The following is a 12333-nucleotide window of genomic DNA, read 5'->3' as shown; positions in this document are numbered from 1 at the left end:
CCACCTCCTTCCTCCGGTACCAGCACCTGAGGCTTCGTTGAACAAATGCACTTCTTCCATGCGCTGGATCTTGGTGTCACTGGCTGTGCAGAGAAGAGGAAAGAACATAGACTTCGGGGCGGAAAGCTATGGATCTGGCTTCTGCAGGAAAGGGACGAGATGTTCCCAGGAACTGAACTTCTTCCAGGCTCACAGGTGGCTACATGGAAAAGGCTGTGGGGGGAGGGAAGATTTGGCTGTCGGCTTTCCCTCACTACCCTCTTCAACCCTAGCTGCAAATGCTGCTTTCTATTCTGCAGGACTGAGTCTGACCATTTTTGCCCCCCAGATACGGGTTTGGAGTTAAGGCTCACTCACTGAGGAAAAAGCACCTTTAGCCACCTGCAGGCAAGTCTTTTGGAAAAGGGTTTATGCCCTTTGGACCGCCATTCGAGTCTGGCATCACTCAGAGTATGGGTTCCCTGACTCTAACTTCATTCTCCTCCCGGGATAGGCTTGGAAGGTTGGCCTAGGTTTGAATGCTCCCTAAATCCCTTTGCAGCTGTGACCTGGGCTTTGGTTTTCAGGTCTGTAAAACTGGAATGATAATCGTGGCTTGTTGAGGCCAAAGCCTGCCCCTCCCCACGAGCCAGTGAACCCCTCATCTGGAAACTTCTAGAAGCCCAGAAGGCAGTGGTGGGTTAATCTTCAGCCTTCTCTTTCCTCGGTTCCTGAGCCCTGGGGGCCTCTCTGCTGACTGTCACCAGGGTCTTTGCTTCCCTGTGCATGGCACAGACCCTGCAGACTTTGCTGCCCCAGCCCTGTGGTACCTCCTTGGGCCCAGCATGGTGGTGCGGTTCTCCCAGCCTCAGAGCTCCATAGATTGGTGGGCAGTTGGAGAACAGACGGCAGTGTAACCTCTAACACTGGCCGGCACAGGGCAGGCTACATGGGTGGCACCGCATGAATTCAGCTGAGGAAAGGGGTATGGAGGCTGGTGGAAGTCGAACTCCTCCTTGGAGGGGTGGGGACTGAGAGAGATGAGTATGGGCAGGACCCAGCTTGGCTGAGTCACGGTGTGAGGTTCTGTGGAGCCTCTGATGCTCCCTGCTCTTCACAGTCACCAAGCCTAAGTAACCAGAGGCAGGATGTAGGGTGTGTGGGCTGGGAATGGTGGTGCTGAGGTACAACCTTGAGGGTCTGAGCAGCTCCATAATGAGGACTCCAGGACTAACATCAGCTGCTCAATTACTTAAAACTAAGGGGACAACCTGTGCATAAGAAATTATGCCACGCACATCTGGTGAGAAGAAATCAGGTTCTGAGGTAAACTTCGGCTATTCTTTTTAAAGCCCTCAAAGGCTTGTGGACTTTGAGAACATTCTACAAGTAGAATGGTGTATAGGAGAGAAGATGTGGGATCTCAAGTTAGAAGACTTGCATCCAGAGAATTCGTTGGTGGTCCAGTGGTTCACACTCCATGTTTCCACAGCAGGAGGCACAGGTTCAGTTCCTGGTCAGGGAGTTAAGACCCCACGGGCTGCATGGTGCAGCCAAAAAATAAAGAAAAATTAAATCAAACAAAACAGAATCACACAGCTTTAAAAAATAATTAGAAGATGACTTGTATCCATGCTGGGGCTCTCTCTGGCCTCAGACCCTTTTCACTCTGGGCCTCCATGTACTTGGGCCTTGCCCTGTTAGACCCTCCCTCTCAAAACCTATGAAGAAGGGGCTGGGCTTTCCATGGACTTTGCTGTCTCCCCACCTTCCATATATTTATCTCTTGCTCAAAAAAAAGAAAAGAAAGGCTCTGAAAAAGAAAAGTGTGCGTTACCATGTGGTGATAATGGCCGGGACCAACCCCTCCACCAAGGCAAAGCCAACCAGACTGGAGACTGCACGGGATCCCCTGGCATGGCTGACATCCCACCATTAGGGCATGAGTCCTTTGGGTAACGGCTTTCTATATTAGAAGCCAACGGGTATTAAAATTTCAACTTTGTTAGGGGAAGGGGTTCCTCATGTCTTTGGCTAGGACAAGGATGTGGAGGACCAAGGAGGGAGATGGAAGCCATGGGACTGGGGCTTGAAAACACATTTTGCACACTTCAGGGTCTGCCATGGAGATTTCACTTCTTTGTCACACACCGCTCCTCCCCCAACTCCCAGACATACACCAGGGACATAAGTGAGCACGAGTAAGTCAGGCCAAGAAACTGCGGCTGGGGAGGTCAGTCCTTGCCGTGAAATGTCATTTTATTAATTGATTTTATTTTTTTTTTTTACAAAAATAAACATTTTAATGAACAAGAAGTACAAAAGCTTCTGGATATACAAACTCCAGGAGGGGGGAGAGGCTGGTTTTGGCTGCTTTGCGGCTTTCACTGAAAGCAAATGAGGCAGAAAGGCCCCGGCCCCACCCCCGCCCCAGGTCCTGGCTCAAACTGCTACCTGCTCCTCAACCCACGACTTGGCTCATACCTGTGTGTGCCTCTGTCTGTGCCCCTGGGCTGGCTGGCAGGCGCCCCCTGTTGGGTTCCCAGAGGCAGCCGCCCTGGGGTACAGAATCGCCCACATCTTGGAGCATCTCTTCAAGTCTCCGCTCAGGAGCTTGGCTAAGAGACCGTGCTCCATGACCGATTGTCCCCTCGCGGCCCCTGCTGGCCCATGGCACGCGCAGCAGCACCAGCAGCAGGGGCTCTGGCTACATTCTCACACTACACAGTGATGGGGCTGCCCACGGAACTGTCCCCACTGAGGGGCAGAGCCCCCAGTGGGGAGACCAGCCTGGGCCCTACTGGCAGCCGAGACGGTGGAAGGGGCAGTCAGCTCCCTCCCTCCGATTCTTGGCTCTGGAGCCAGCAGTCCCAGACCTAGACTGGTAAACTCACATTTTCAACATCTGGCATTATTGCACGTTGTCCTGGTCACCTCGGTCTGTCTGGGCTGTCGGCTTGCTCTGCAGGGGTGCCCATGTGACATGCAGTGCTGCTAGGGCAAGTCGCGGGCAAGCCCAGCTGGTGGGGATGGTCAGCGGAGCCTGCAGATGGCTCAGCCGGAGACCCTCACATACGCGGTCTTGCTGGGATCAGGGACCACGTGGCTCCATCCTGTCTTGAAAAAGACCAGTTGCCGACCTGGAGGCAGAAGTGAGAGGTAACAGGACTGGATGTTTCTCTCCCTGGAGGCAGGGCCACTCTCCCTAACACAAGGACACTTGTCTCATCCCCTCTGCCTCCTTGTCTTCTCATTGTTTCTGGCTTCTGATGGGGGACCACCACTACCTGTCAGTCTCTTCTGGGGAGTCTGGTCACCTCCCTCAGGATGTCCTTTCCCCCTAGCTCACCTGTCCAGGTGGTCTGGTTGGTGACCACAAAGGCCTGGCACTGCGCATGGTTCTCACAGATGTCCACGGCCTCGGCCAGGCTGAACACGGAAAGGAGGCAGCCTCCGTGGTGGTAGGATGGCCAGCATCGGTAGTCCTCCTGGGGAATAGTACTGTCGGGGAGGCGTTGGTACTCTGTGGGTTGGAGACGGACATTTAAAGCTGGGCTTCCCAAACTTCAGTGTGCATGTGAATCTTCAGGAATCTTGTTAAAATGCAGATTCTGATTCTGAAGGTCTGGGGTGGGACCAGGGAACTGGCATTTCCAACCAGCTTCCGGAACTGCCGGTCTGCAGACCACACTTTGAGGAGCAAGAGCTTCCTGCTGCCCTTGGTCCCATTTCCTTCTGGCCTTGGGGAGAGAGGTTGGGCCAGTTTCTTGGGTAGGGGGTGGTCAGTCATGAGTTTCTGAAGTTCAGAGGCATGCAGATGAATGCGAAACACAAAAAATTACCATTTGGGAATCCACAACTTGAGTGTTTGGGGCAGAGGCTGGCGGAAGAATATGAAATCTTCCCATTTCACAGAAAGAGCCCCCAGAGGCTCTGAAAACTCAATCTGGAAGCTGCTTCACTGCAGGCCTCCTGTTCATCCGAGTTTTTCCTGCTGCCTGGGGAGCCCCAGCTCCGGACTGATAATGCAGAAGCCCTGGGCCTTGGCCACCCCGCCTTCCTGCCTCCTTCTTCTACAGGGACTAGACCAAAGTCCAGAGCAGGCTGTGATTTATAGCCCCATAAACGGAGTCCTCGGGGACAGAGCCAGCCATTGTTCACCTCGTTAAACTTTATTTACAGGGCTAACGAGGGCTCCCCCACCCCTAAGACTGGCCAGAGCTCCTTGAATAGGGATGCTGCCCATCCCTCGCCCCCTGCCAACCATGCTAAACCCCAGGGCCTCAGCGGAGGGACCGCGCAGCCTGCAAGTCGTGACTGGAATTCTCTCCCTGCTCGGGGGCTTCTTAACTGGTATCAGGTGGAGCCCTCTCCACCTCCAGCCGTCCTCCTAGCCCCAGGAGGGTGAGGAAGGAAAGAGAAGTAAACACAAACTGCGTTCCAGCTGTGTAAGAGGAAACGAGTTAACTGCTTTCACACATTTCCCCTAGCATTTACTCCCCGGAAGAATTTCGTGAGGCAGGTAATACTGAACCCAATTCACAGATGAGGAAAGTGAGGCTCAAGGTGTAAATAACTTGCTGAAAGTACAGCAATTCTGTACACAATACAGAAAGAGCTTTGCAACCACCCAGAGAAGGGGTGTCAGAGCCCAACCTCCAGTTCAAGGCAGAATTATAGTTATTCCTGGGCCTCCCTGGTGGCTCGGATGGTAAAGAATCTGCCTGCAATGCCGAAGACCAAGTTTGATTCCTGGGTTGGGAAGATCCCCTGGAGAAGGAAATGGCAGCTCACTCCAGGATTCATGTCTGGAGAATCATATGGACAGAGGAGCCTGGTGAGCTACAGTCCACAGGGTTGCAAAGAGTCGGATACGAGTGAGCGAATAACACACACGTTACATAGTTGTTCTAGCTCAGTCAGAGGGAAGATCTCTGAGTGAAGGCCAAGCAGTCTCTCTGCATCACTCCAAGTGAGTCCCAAAGGGAGGTTGAGCCACTTCCCCAACTTGGGGGATCACTCTCCTGGAACCGCTCCCCACCTTCCCTGCCCCTGAATCCCTACAGGGGCCACTCACCGGCTTGGCTGCCTGCAGTGGAGTTCTGCAGATACTGCCCGCTCCGGTACAGGTGCAGCACCTTCTCCAGCTGGGCCAGGGTCTCGTCCGCCCCCCAGGCAAGCTCTCCTGCAGAGCGCAGTGGGGCTCTAAGAGGGCACCTGGGCGCCGCCATCTCCCTCCCCACCCCCATCCACCCCAACTCTGGAGCCTGGGCCCTGATGACCGGAGGACTTGGGCGGGGGTTTGCCACAGAATCTATTTTGGGAAGTGATGTTTCTGGACTGTGTGCCATCCTGGGCCATTCTTGTTCCCACGCTTGCTGGAGGCATGGGGGACAAGGTGATGGGAGGCAGTGCTCACCTGTGGCGTTGACGATGCTGTCCAGCAGGGGCCGGAGTGAAGGCGGGGCACTATGGGGCAGGAGGTATGTGAAGAAAAACCTGGGGCCGAGAGAAATCAGGGGCTCAAGGTCCAGCCTGTGGGGACATAGCCTTCCTCTACCCCAACTTGGGACAGAACCCCAATCTGGCTAGGGAGCCTGATCCCTTGGGCTAACCATCTCACCCATAGAGCCCCAGAGGGTGCCTAGGAGTCGATTCAGAATAAGGAGTCAATTAAGCATGTGCCCTGTTGGGGTCTGAGCAGATGCTAAGGCCACAAGTAACTTCACACCAAATTGAAGTCTGAGGTGTGTTTTCCCCATCCACCCTGGGGACTTGTCCACCCCTCAGCCCCACATTATCCCCCAGGTTGACCTGTGTCAGAACCAACTTCCATGGCTTGGCTCTCCGAGGAGCTTCCACAAGTGAAGGGCCTGGGGAGGAAGGGGCAGGGCCCTCCCACCAGCCCTAGGCTGAGTTCGGCACTATTTTAAGAAGCCTCCAGCTGCCACCCCCCAACCCGGATTCTCCCTGGAGCTGACTATTTTTAGCTTCATGTCAGGAGCCTGCCTGTTCCCTTCTGGACGTGGGGCAGCCTTTCTCCGCCCCTGCCACTCCACTGGTCATGGCAGAGTCTCCCGCCCTGGCTGGTCTCTTGGACCCCGTGTGAGCTCCCCTCCCTGCCGTGCCCCCTGGGGCCTCTCGCGGGTCCTCCTGAGTGGGGGTGGAGGTCACCTGTAGGCATTGTAGAGGTTGCGTTTCTCATTCATGGCCTCGCACCAGCCCTGGGCAGAGCAAGGCAGGGTGAAGTTCCTGGCCGGGAACTCGAGTATGCAGTCGGCGTTGCCTGTACACGGCGTCTCCTCCACACGGGCGTCATCCAGATCTGTCACCTTCAGCTCCCCTTCCACCAGCACAAACTGTCGGGGGCGGAAGTCCAGCAGAGTGACCGAGCCCAGCGGGGAGTGGGCCAGGTGGTGGAGGAGGCGGCCCAGGCTCAGGCAGATCTGAGGGGCAGACACCGGACTGCTCACTGCTTTCCTCCAGGGAAGGGAGCCTGGGGGCTAAAGGGTGCCCTCCTCTGAGGCTTTGGACTGAGCTGGGGGGTTTGCCTTTCTCTTAAAGGCTCGAGTGTTCACTAAGGGCTGAGGCCTGGGACCTTGCGGAGCAAACCAGTGATTTTCTACGACCCCATGGCTGGCCTGACCCTGACGGTAACATGGAGAAAGTGGGAAATGGGCAAGGGAAATCTGGGGACTCCTTCCTGAAGTTGCATCTCAGTGTGGGTTCTGTCCAGTGCATGCAAATAGAGGGCAGGCGAAGGTGACCTTAAGATCTTTCTAGACATAGGACACTGGCCCTCCTGCAGCCAGGCTGAGCGGCTGTGTGTGTGTGTGTGTGTGTGAAACAGGAGTACAAAACCAGGATCCTCTCTGCCTTGTTTTTTTTTTTTTTTAACCCTTTGGCTGATGGCTGAGTCAACTTCTCGGCATCCCTCCCTCCCTCCCTCCCTCCCTCCCTCAACTAAGGAGGAGTCCAAGCTGCTCTGGAGGGCTGACCTTCTAAGGGAGAACCATCCCAGCCAGAAGCCCAAGGCCAACTGGCCTTCCTCCCTGCTCACTCGGAAGCGATCCTCCCAGGAAGTCTGCAGCAGCTGGATCATCTCCACAGGGGCGCCCAGCTCCGTGATGGTGGTCAGGGTGTCTGGGATATCCTCACTGTCCTGGTAGCAGTAGCCATAGAGCTGAAAGAGGCCCAGGCGGGTCATGAGGTCACAGGGTGGGGATAGGGACGAGGAAGGGCTGGGTTGTCAGATGCCCCCACCCTCTCAGCCCTAGGTCTCTGCTTCAGCTCAGGCCAGAAGAGAATAGCAACTCTGCCTGGGAAGCCTGCGCTCTAGTCCACTGTTCTAGCAGCCCCTTACCTCTGGCCACTCAGGTAAATGGGCAGGTCTGAGCACCATGTGCCAGGCACTGTGCTAAATGTTTTACACGCATAACTCAATTCTTAAAATAACCTAAAAGGGCATAGTTGGTACTATTAGTATCTCCAATTCCCATGTGAGGAAACCAACTCAGAGAGGTTAAATTACCTCCGCAAGGTCACACAGTTAAGAAATGCAGGAGCTAGGATTTAAATATATGTCACTCTGATTGCACAACCTTGTTCTTTCCAAGAGTACCATTTGCTAACTGGCAAACCAACAAATGGTTACTGTACCTCCTCCCCTGTTCTAATCCTTGTCTTTGCTTCGTCATTTCCACTTATAGGCACCTTCATTTTTCCTTTGCTCTGGTTTTTCTGTAGGGAAAGCAATCTCCCTGAAGATTTGTAGCAAGTGTTGATCAGTACAAAAAGAATCCAGGGCTCATACCCTTGGGTGTTCTTTGCATAGTTGGTGGGGGTGGGGATGACCCATATCAGCTGGGGTAGTCGTGAGTTCCTCGGGAAGGTCACTGTTCGAGGGCATGGTCACAAGGGCCTTTCCACTCCATAGGATCTGGGGGAGGGGCTTTGTACAGTTCAGCTGGCCAGGGGCTTCTGGGAAACACAGCCTGATTTTGTCACCGACACCTAAACCAGGATCCATGGAGGGCCCTGCTTGTTCCCGCCTTTCCCACCTCGCTGCACATCAGCTAAGGGATCAGCTGGTGCTCAAAACACCCAGCACCCTGTGGGGCAGGAACACAAAGGCCAAGTTGTTGGGGCGAGAGTAGGAAGAGAGAGCTGAACGATGGGGGTGGGGGTGGGGTGGATACCAGCAGAGCCAAGCCCCTGGGCTAGATGTCCCTGCAGCTTTCACCCTTCCCGGTTCCACGGGCCCCTACACTCTCCCTTCCATCCCAGTAGGGACCTTTTAGCACCCCCATCCCTGGAGCCAGCTACCTCAGTCCCGCTGGCATGAGGGAAGGCACATCTCAGATCCTAGGGTGGCGACTTGAGGGATGGGGGAAATCCCGGGTGCCCTCTTCTCCCCTCTTCTTTCCTCCTTACCCCACATCAGCCTGGGGAGGCCCCAGATCCCAAAGGGGGCAGCGGTAGGGGGAGGTAAAAGGAGCAGCCCTGGAGCCTGGTTCTCATTTTCTTGCCCAGAGTCTGAGCCTTTGTGGGAAACTTCTGAAGGTTATTAAACACCCGGAGGTCGTTAAATGCGCTGTTAACGAGGTATTAATCAACACCCCTCAGGAAAAAATAAAAAGACACCATTAACCCCCCCAGGAAGCTTGAGGCTGAGCATTTCAGTCACATCTTTTGTTCCTCTGGGAGAAGAAATACATTCTGGCAGGGCCAGAATCAGGGCCCAGGCAGGCCTGGGGCCCCAGCTGAGGCCGGTGGCCCCAGAATGACAGAGGTGCAGGGGAGGGGGGACCCTTGTGCCCTTTGACCCTGGGCTATAGAGGCATCTATCACGTGAGGGAGTGTGTGTGTGTGCGTGTGTTGTGTGTGTGTCAGAGGTGGGCTGGGGAGGGGTCACAGAAGATGGATGGAGACATCCCGCTCGGGCAGTCCCGGAGACCAGAGCAAGCTCTGGGAAGTGCCCAGTGGAACAAACTGTCCTGGGCCTTTGCTGTTTGAACACCCACTGCGCCAACTCTGGGGCTGCCAGAGAGGGGGAGGGAGCCTCGGGGAGCGGGAAGCACTCTCTGGCTCCTCCCTGGTTCAGCAAACAGTTGAACAATTTTGAAATTTTAAATGATTAAAAGGTATTAAAACAACATTATTTCTAGTTCCTTGCACACCCGAATGGAAGCCTCCTGAGCAAGAAGACCCCCAGGTAGAAGACCCTTTTTGGAGGCAGAGGTGACACTGCTGAAGAAGCCAGAGGGATACTGGCCTGGGGGTCTGGGGATGAGACACCCACCAAAGCCATCCCTAAATTCACCCCAAGGCTCCTCTATCTTCCTGTAAGTAAGGGTAGCTTTTCATCTCTCCCCTGACAGAAAGGACCTGGGACCCTCCCCATCTTGTAACACTTGTGTCTTAGGGCAACTCACCCCAATCTCCCACCCTGTAACAGCCACACAGCCAACCAGTCTTGGTCTAGAGAGGGACTGAGTGAAAACCAGTTATAATTTTTTTTTTGGACACCTCCAGCATTGTGGTGGGGGCCTGACATTAAAGTGGAGGACCATTCTGTGATATACGAGGGGGTGGTTAGCTGATGCTCCTGCTGAAGTCTGGATAGGGTAAGAGAGGGCGGGAGGAGTTCCTTAAGAGACAGGAGAGCACAGCAAACCTCCAATCTGTTGTAAGGGAGAGGGGTCTTGAGTCAATTAACTAACACTCAATATCCTGCTAACACACTGAAGACCTTCCCCACTGCCTCGGAATCTGACCAACACCCCAGTTTCCAAAAAGTTCCCAGGAGCCCCGGGGAAGGGAAGAGAACTAGATCCTCCCAGTTAGAATGGCCACGTATCCAGCTGCTCACTCCCTGCAGCTCCAGAGTCAGCTATGCCACCAGGCAAGCCACCCACAGCTGCTGGCTCTGCCTGACCTGCCACCAGTTCAGAACTCAGGACCCAGTCAACACGTGTCTGATCAGGGCTGGGATAGCCTGGGAGCCAGCAGTGGTGTCAGTAGCTCTCTGACTTCTCTCTACTATTCTGTGATGCCCAGACCTGGGGTCCATCTCATTCCTGAGGAAAGGAGGGAGGGACCCCTGGGTTTTTGCTCAATTCTCCCGGGTGCAGAAAGGTTCATGTGAGTGGGCTGGGAGGTGGAAGGTGTGGGCATGGTTCCTCAGCTGGGGAGCCTGCACACACCCCGTGTTCACTGGGCCAGAAGCAGTCAGGGATTCCCCTCTGCTCAGACATGTGCAAAGGGAAGGGTTTGTCTAATCCCAGGACTGACTCAAGGACGGAGGAGAGCTGGGGGAGAGGAGGAAGTGGGTGTGTTAGGGCAGTGCTGGGACTGTGAGAGGCCCACTCTCTCAGTCTAGCCTGGAGGGGACAAGGTAGGGTCTCATCTTTCCTCTCTGCTCCCCAGTGAATGGGAGAGACAGTGTCCCATTTAGTAGGAACCTGGGCATCTGGCCTTCTCAATCCTCTAGTCTCTTGGCCACATTTGCTCAGGTAATGTGACTCTCAGACCCTCAGCCTGTCCCCCAAGCATTGAGCTAGGACCCAACGGCTTCCCCAAAGCCTACTTTGAGACCCAGGGTCTCCTCAAGGAGGGGCTATGCATTTTGTGGCCTACTATCCAATCCCCTCCAGTTCTTCCAGTGGCTTCTGGGTGGGGTAGCGGATATTCTTGGGAATCAAACCTGGTCTTTTTCTAGCTCTTCCCAACCCCATTTGCTGTGCCATCCCACCTTCAAATTCAGACAAGTCACTATTTGGAAGTTGAGAGAAGCGGGGTTCAGATTCCATCAAGAAAGTGAACAGATCACTGCAGCTGTGCCCCTAACTCAGGGGTGAGCTCTGTTCAGCGTCTCGGTTTGGGGTCATTTCCCTGGTGCTCAACACCCCAGCTCCAGCCAGAAGCAGGGTCCTAAGTCCAAACGGACCCCAATTCCCATCCAGAGTTTGGGAACCTCTATCCTGATCCGTCTTGGTGTGGAAGCTGAGGAACCCGGGAGTCTCTCCGGACAGCCACCCAGGAGTGAGAAGCAGGGTGGTGTAGAGGGGAGCTGTCATGGACCGGGTTCTGTCCCCCAGTTTAACCTGGCACAGTCACCGGGGCTCCGCTTCTTTATGTGTAAAAACAAGGGTTCTCTTCTAGCCAGAGAGACCGGACCTGGGCACGTCCAGCCAGCACCCTCAGCCCCGCTCCCGCACCCTCGTACCTGCAGCACGTTGGGATGCCGCAGCCGCTCCAGCAGCACCATCTCTTTGAGCAGCTTATGGGCCGCCAGTCGATAGCAGCCCCTCCGCGCCCCGAACTCGCGCACGCAGCTGCCCAGGTCGTGGCCGCTGAAGTCCACCGCCTTGAGCGCCACCGCCGCGCCGCCAGGCAGGCGGACCCGGTACACGGCCTTGGTGTAGCCGGAGCCCAAGTACTGAGCGCCGGACACGTTGCGGAGCGCGGCGCAGCCCAGGCGCGGGCCCGGACCAGGGGAGCCCGGGCCGGGAGCCGGGGGCCAGCCCGGAGCGCCGTCGGGCAGGGGCCGGGCCCGCGGGGGCCGGGGACGCTGCAGGCCCGGACCGCCCGGAGCCAGGTCCATAAGGCGCCGCCGCTCCGGCCGGCCGGCCCCGGGCCCGGGGCCCCCGCGGGAATAGCGCTGCACCTCCTCGTAGCGCGCTCGAATCTGCCGGGCCAGCTCCCCGCGGCCCCCGCGACGGCCCGGGCCCGGGGCTGGCGAGGGCCCGGGGGACTGGCCGGGCCGTGGAGGCTCCGAGCCCGGAGCGAAGAGCACGTTGAGGACCGAGCCCAGCAGGAAGGAGGCGCAGAAACCCGCGGCCACCGCCGCCCGCCGGCGCCGCATCGCTCCCCTCCCCCCCCGGCCGGCCGGCCCCGCGCGGCTCCCCGGCCGCGGCCCCGGGAGGCTCAGGCTCCGAGGCGGCTCCGCTCTCCGCTCCGCCGGCCCCCTGCCCAGCCCACGCGCATGGCCCCGGCGGCCCCGACCCCGGCCCCGGCCCCTCGCGGGCCGCACATCGGCCTGACACTTGCCTCCCTCTCGCCCTGCCCCCGCCGCTTATAAGGCCCGGGGCCGCCCCCGCCCCCGCCCCCTCCGCCTCCGCCTCCCGGCTCCCGGCCCGAGCCCGTCCTCGGCGCCGCCCCCTCCGGCCGGCCCGGCCTTCCCCGCTGACTGACAGCGGGACCTCCTCCCGCGGCGGTCCGGGCCTGGGAAGCGGCTCCGGCCCTGCCCAGCCCGGGATCGCGGGCCGGGGGAGAAGGGAGGCGGCGGCGGCGGCCCCGGAACGAGCCAGGGGGATCGGACCCAGAGCGAGGGCGGATAACGGGGCTGGGGCG

At 57.1% G+C, this 12333-nt stretch overlaps 1 protein-coding gene across 1 annotated transcript; it reads right to left on the bottom strand.

The window, feature by feature from the left end:
• PKDCC (protein kinase domain containing, cytoplasmic) lies at positions 2196 to 12026 on the bottom strand. The gene is made up of 7 exons (XM_018055164.1): positions 11207 to 12026; positions 7040 to 7162; positions 6154 to 6425; positions 5399 to 5478; positions 5057 to 5164; positions 3329 to 3502; positions 2196 to 3119 (listed from the first exon to the last, which is right to left on the bottom strand). The coding sequence occupies exons 1-7, from the start codon at positions 11843 to 11845 to the stop codon at positions 3034 to 3036; spliced, it is 1482 nt and encodes a 493-aa protein (XP_017910653.1). The 5' UTR covers positions 11846 to 12026; the 3' UTR covers positions 2196 to 3033.

This window comes from Capra hircus, chromosome 11 (assembly GCF_001704415.2).
Source record: "Capra hircus breed San Clemente chromosome 11, ASM170441v1, whole genome shotgun sequence".
NCBI lineage: Eukaryota > Metazoa > Chordata > Mammalia > Artiodactyla > Bovidae > Capra > Capra hircus.
Note: the sequence above shows the minus strand (reverse complement) of the source record. Positions and strands in the feature narration are given on the sequence as shown.

Bases quoted from the DNA above. Each gene is read 5' to 3' on its own strand.
- PKDCC (XM_018055164.1), bottom strand. From the start codon at position 11,845: ATGCGGCGCCGGCGGGCGGCGGTGGCCGCGGGTTTCTGCGCCTCCTTC. The intron at 6,426-7,039 runs GTGAGCAGGGAG...TCTGCCCCTCAG, and splicing joins CCTGGGAGGATCGCTTCCGA to ATCTGCCTGAGCCTGGGCCG. The intron at 5,165-5,398 runs GTGAGCACTGCC...TGCGCTCTGCAG, and splicing joins CAGCATCGTCAACGCCACAG to GAGAGCTTGCCTGGGGGGCG.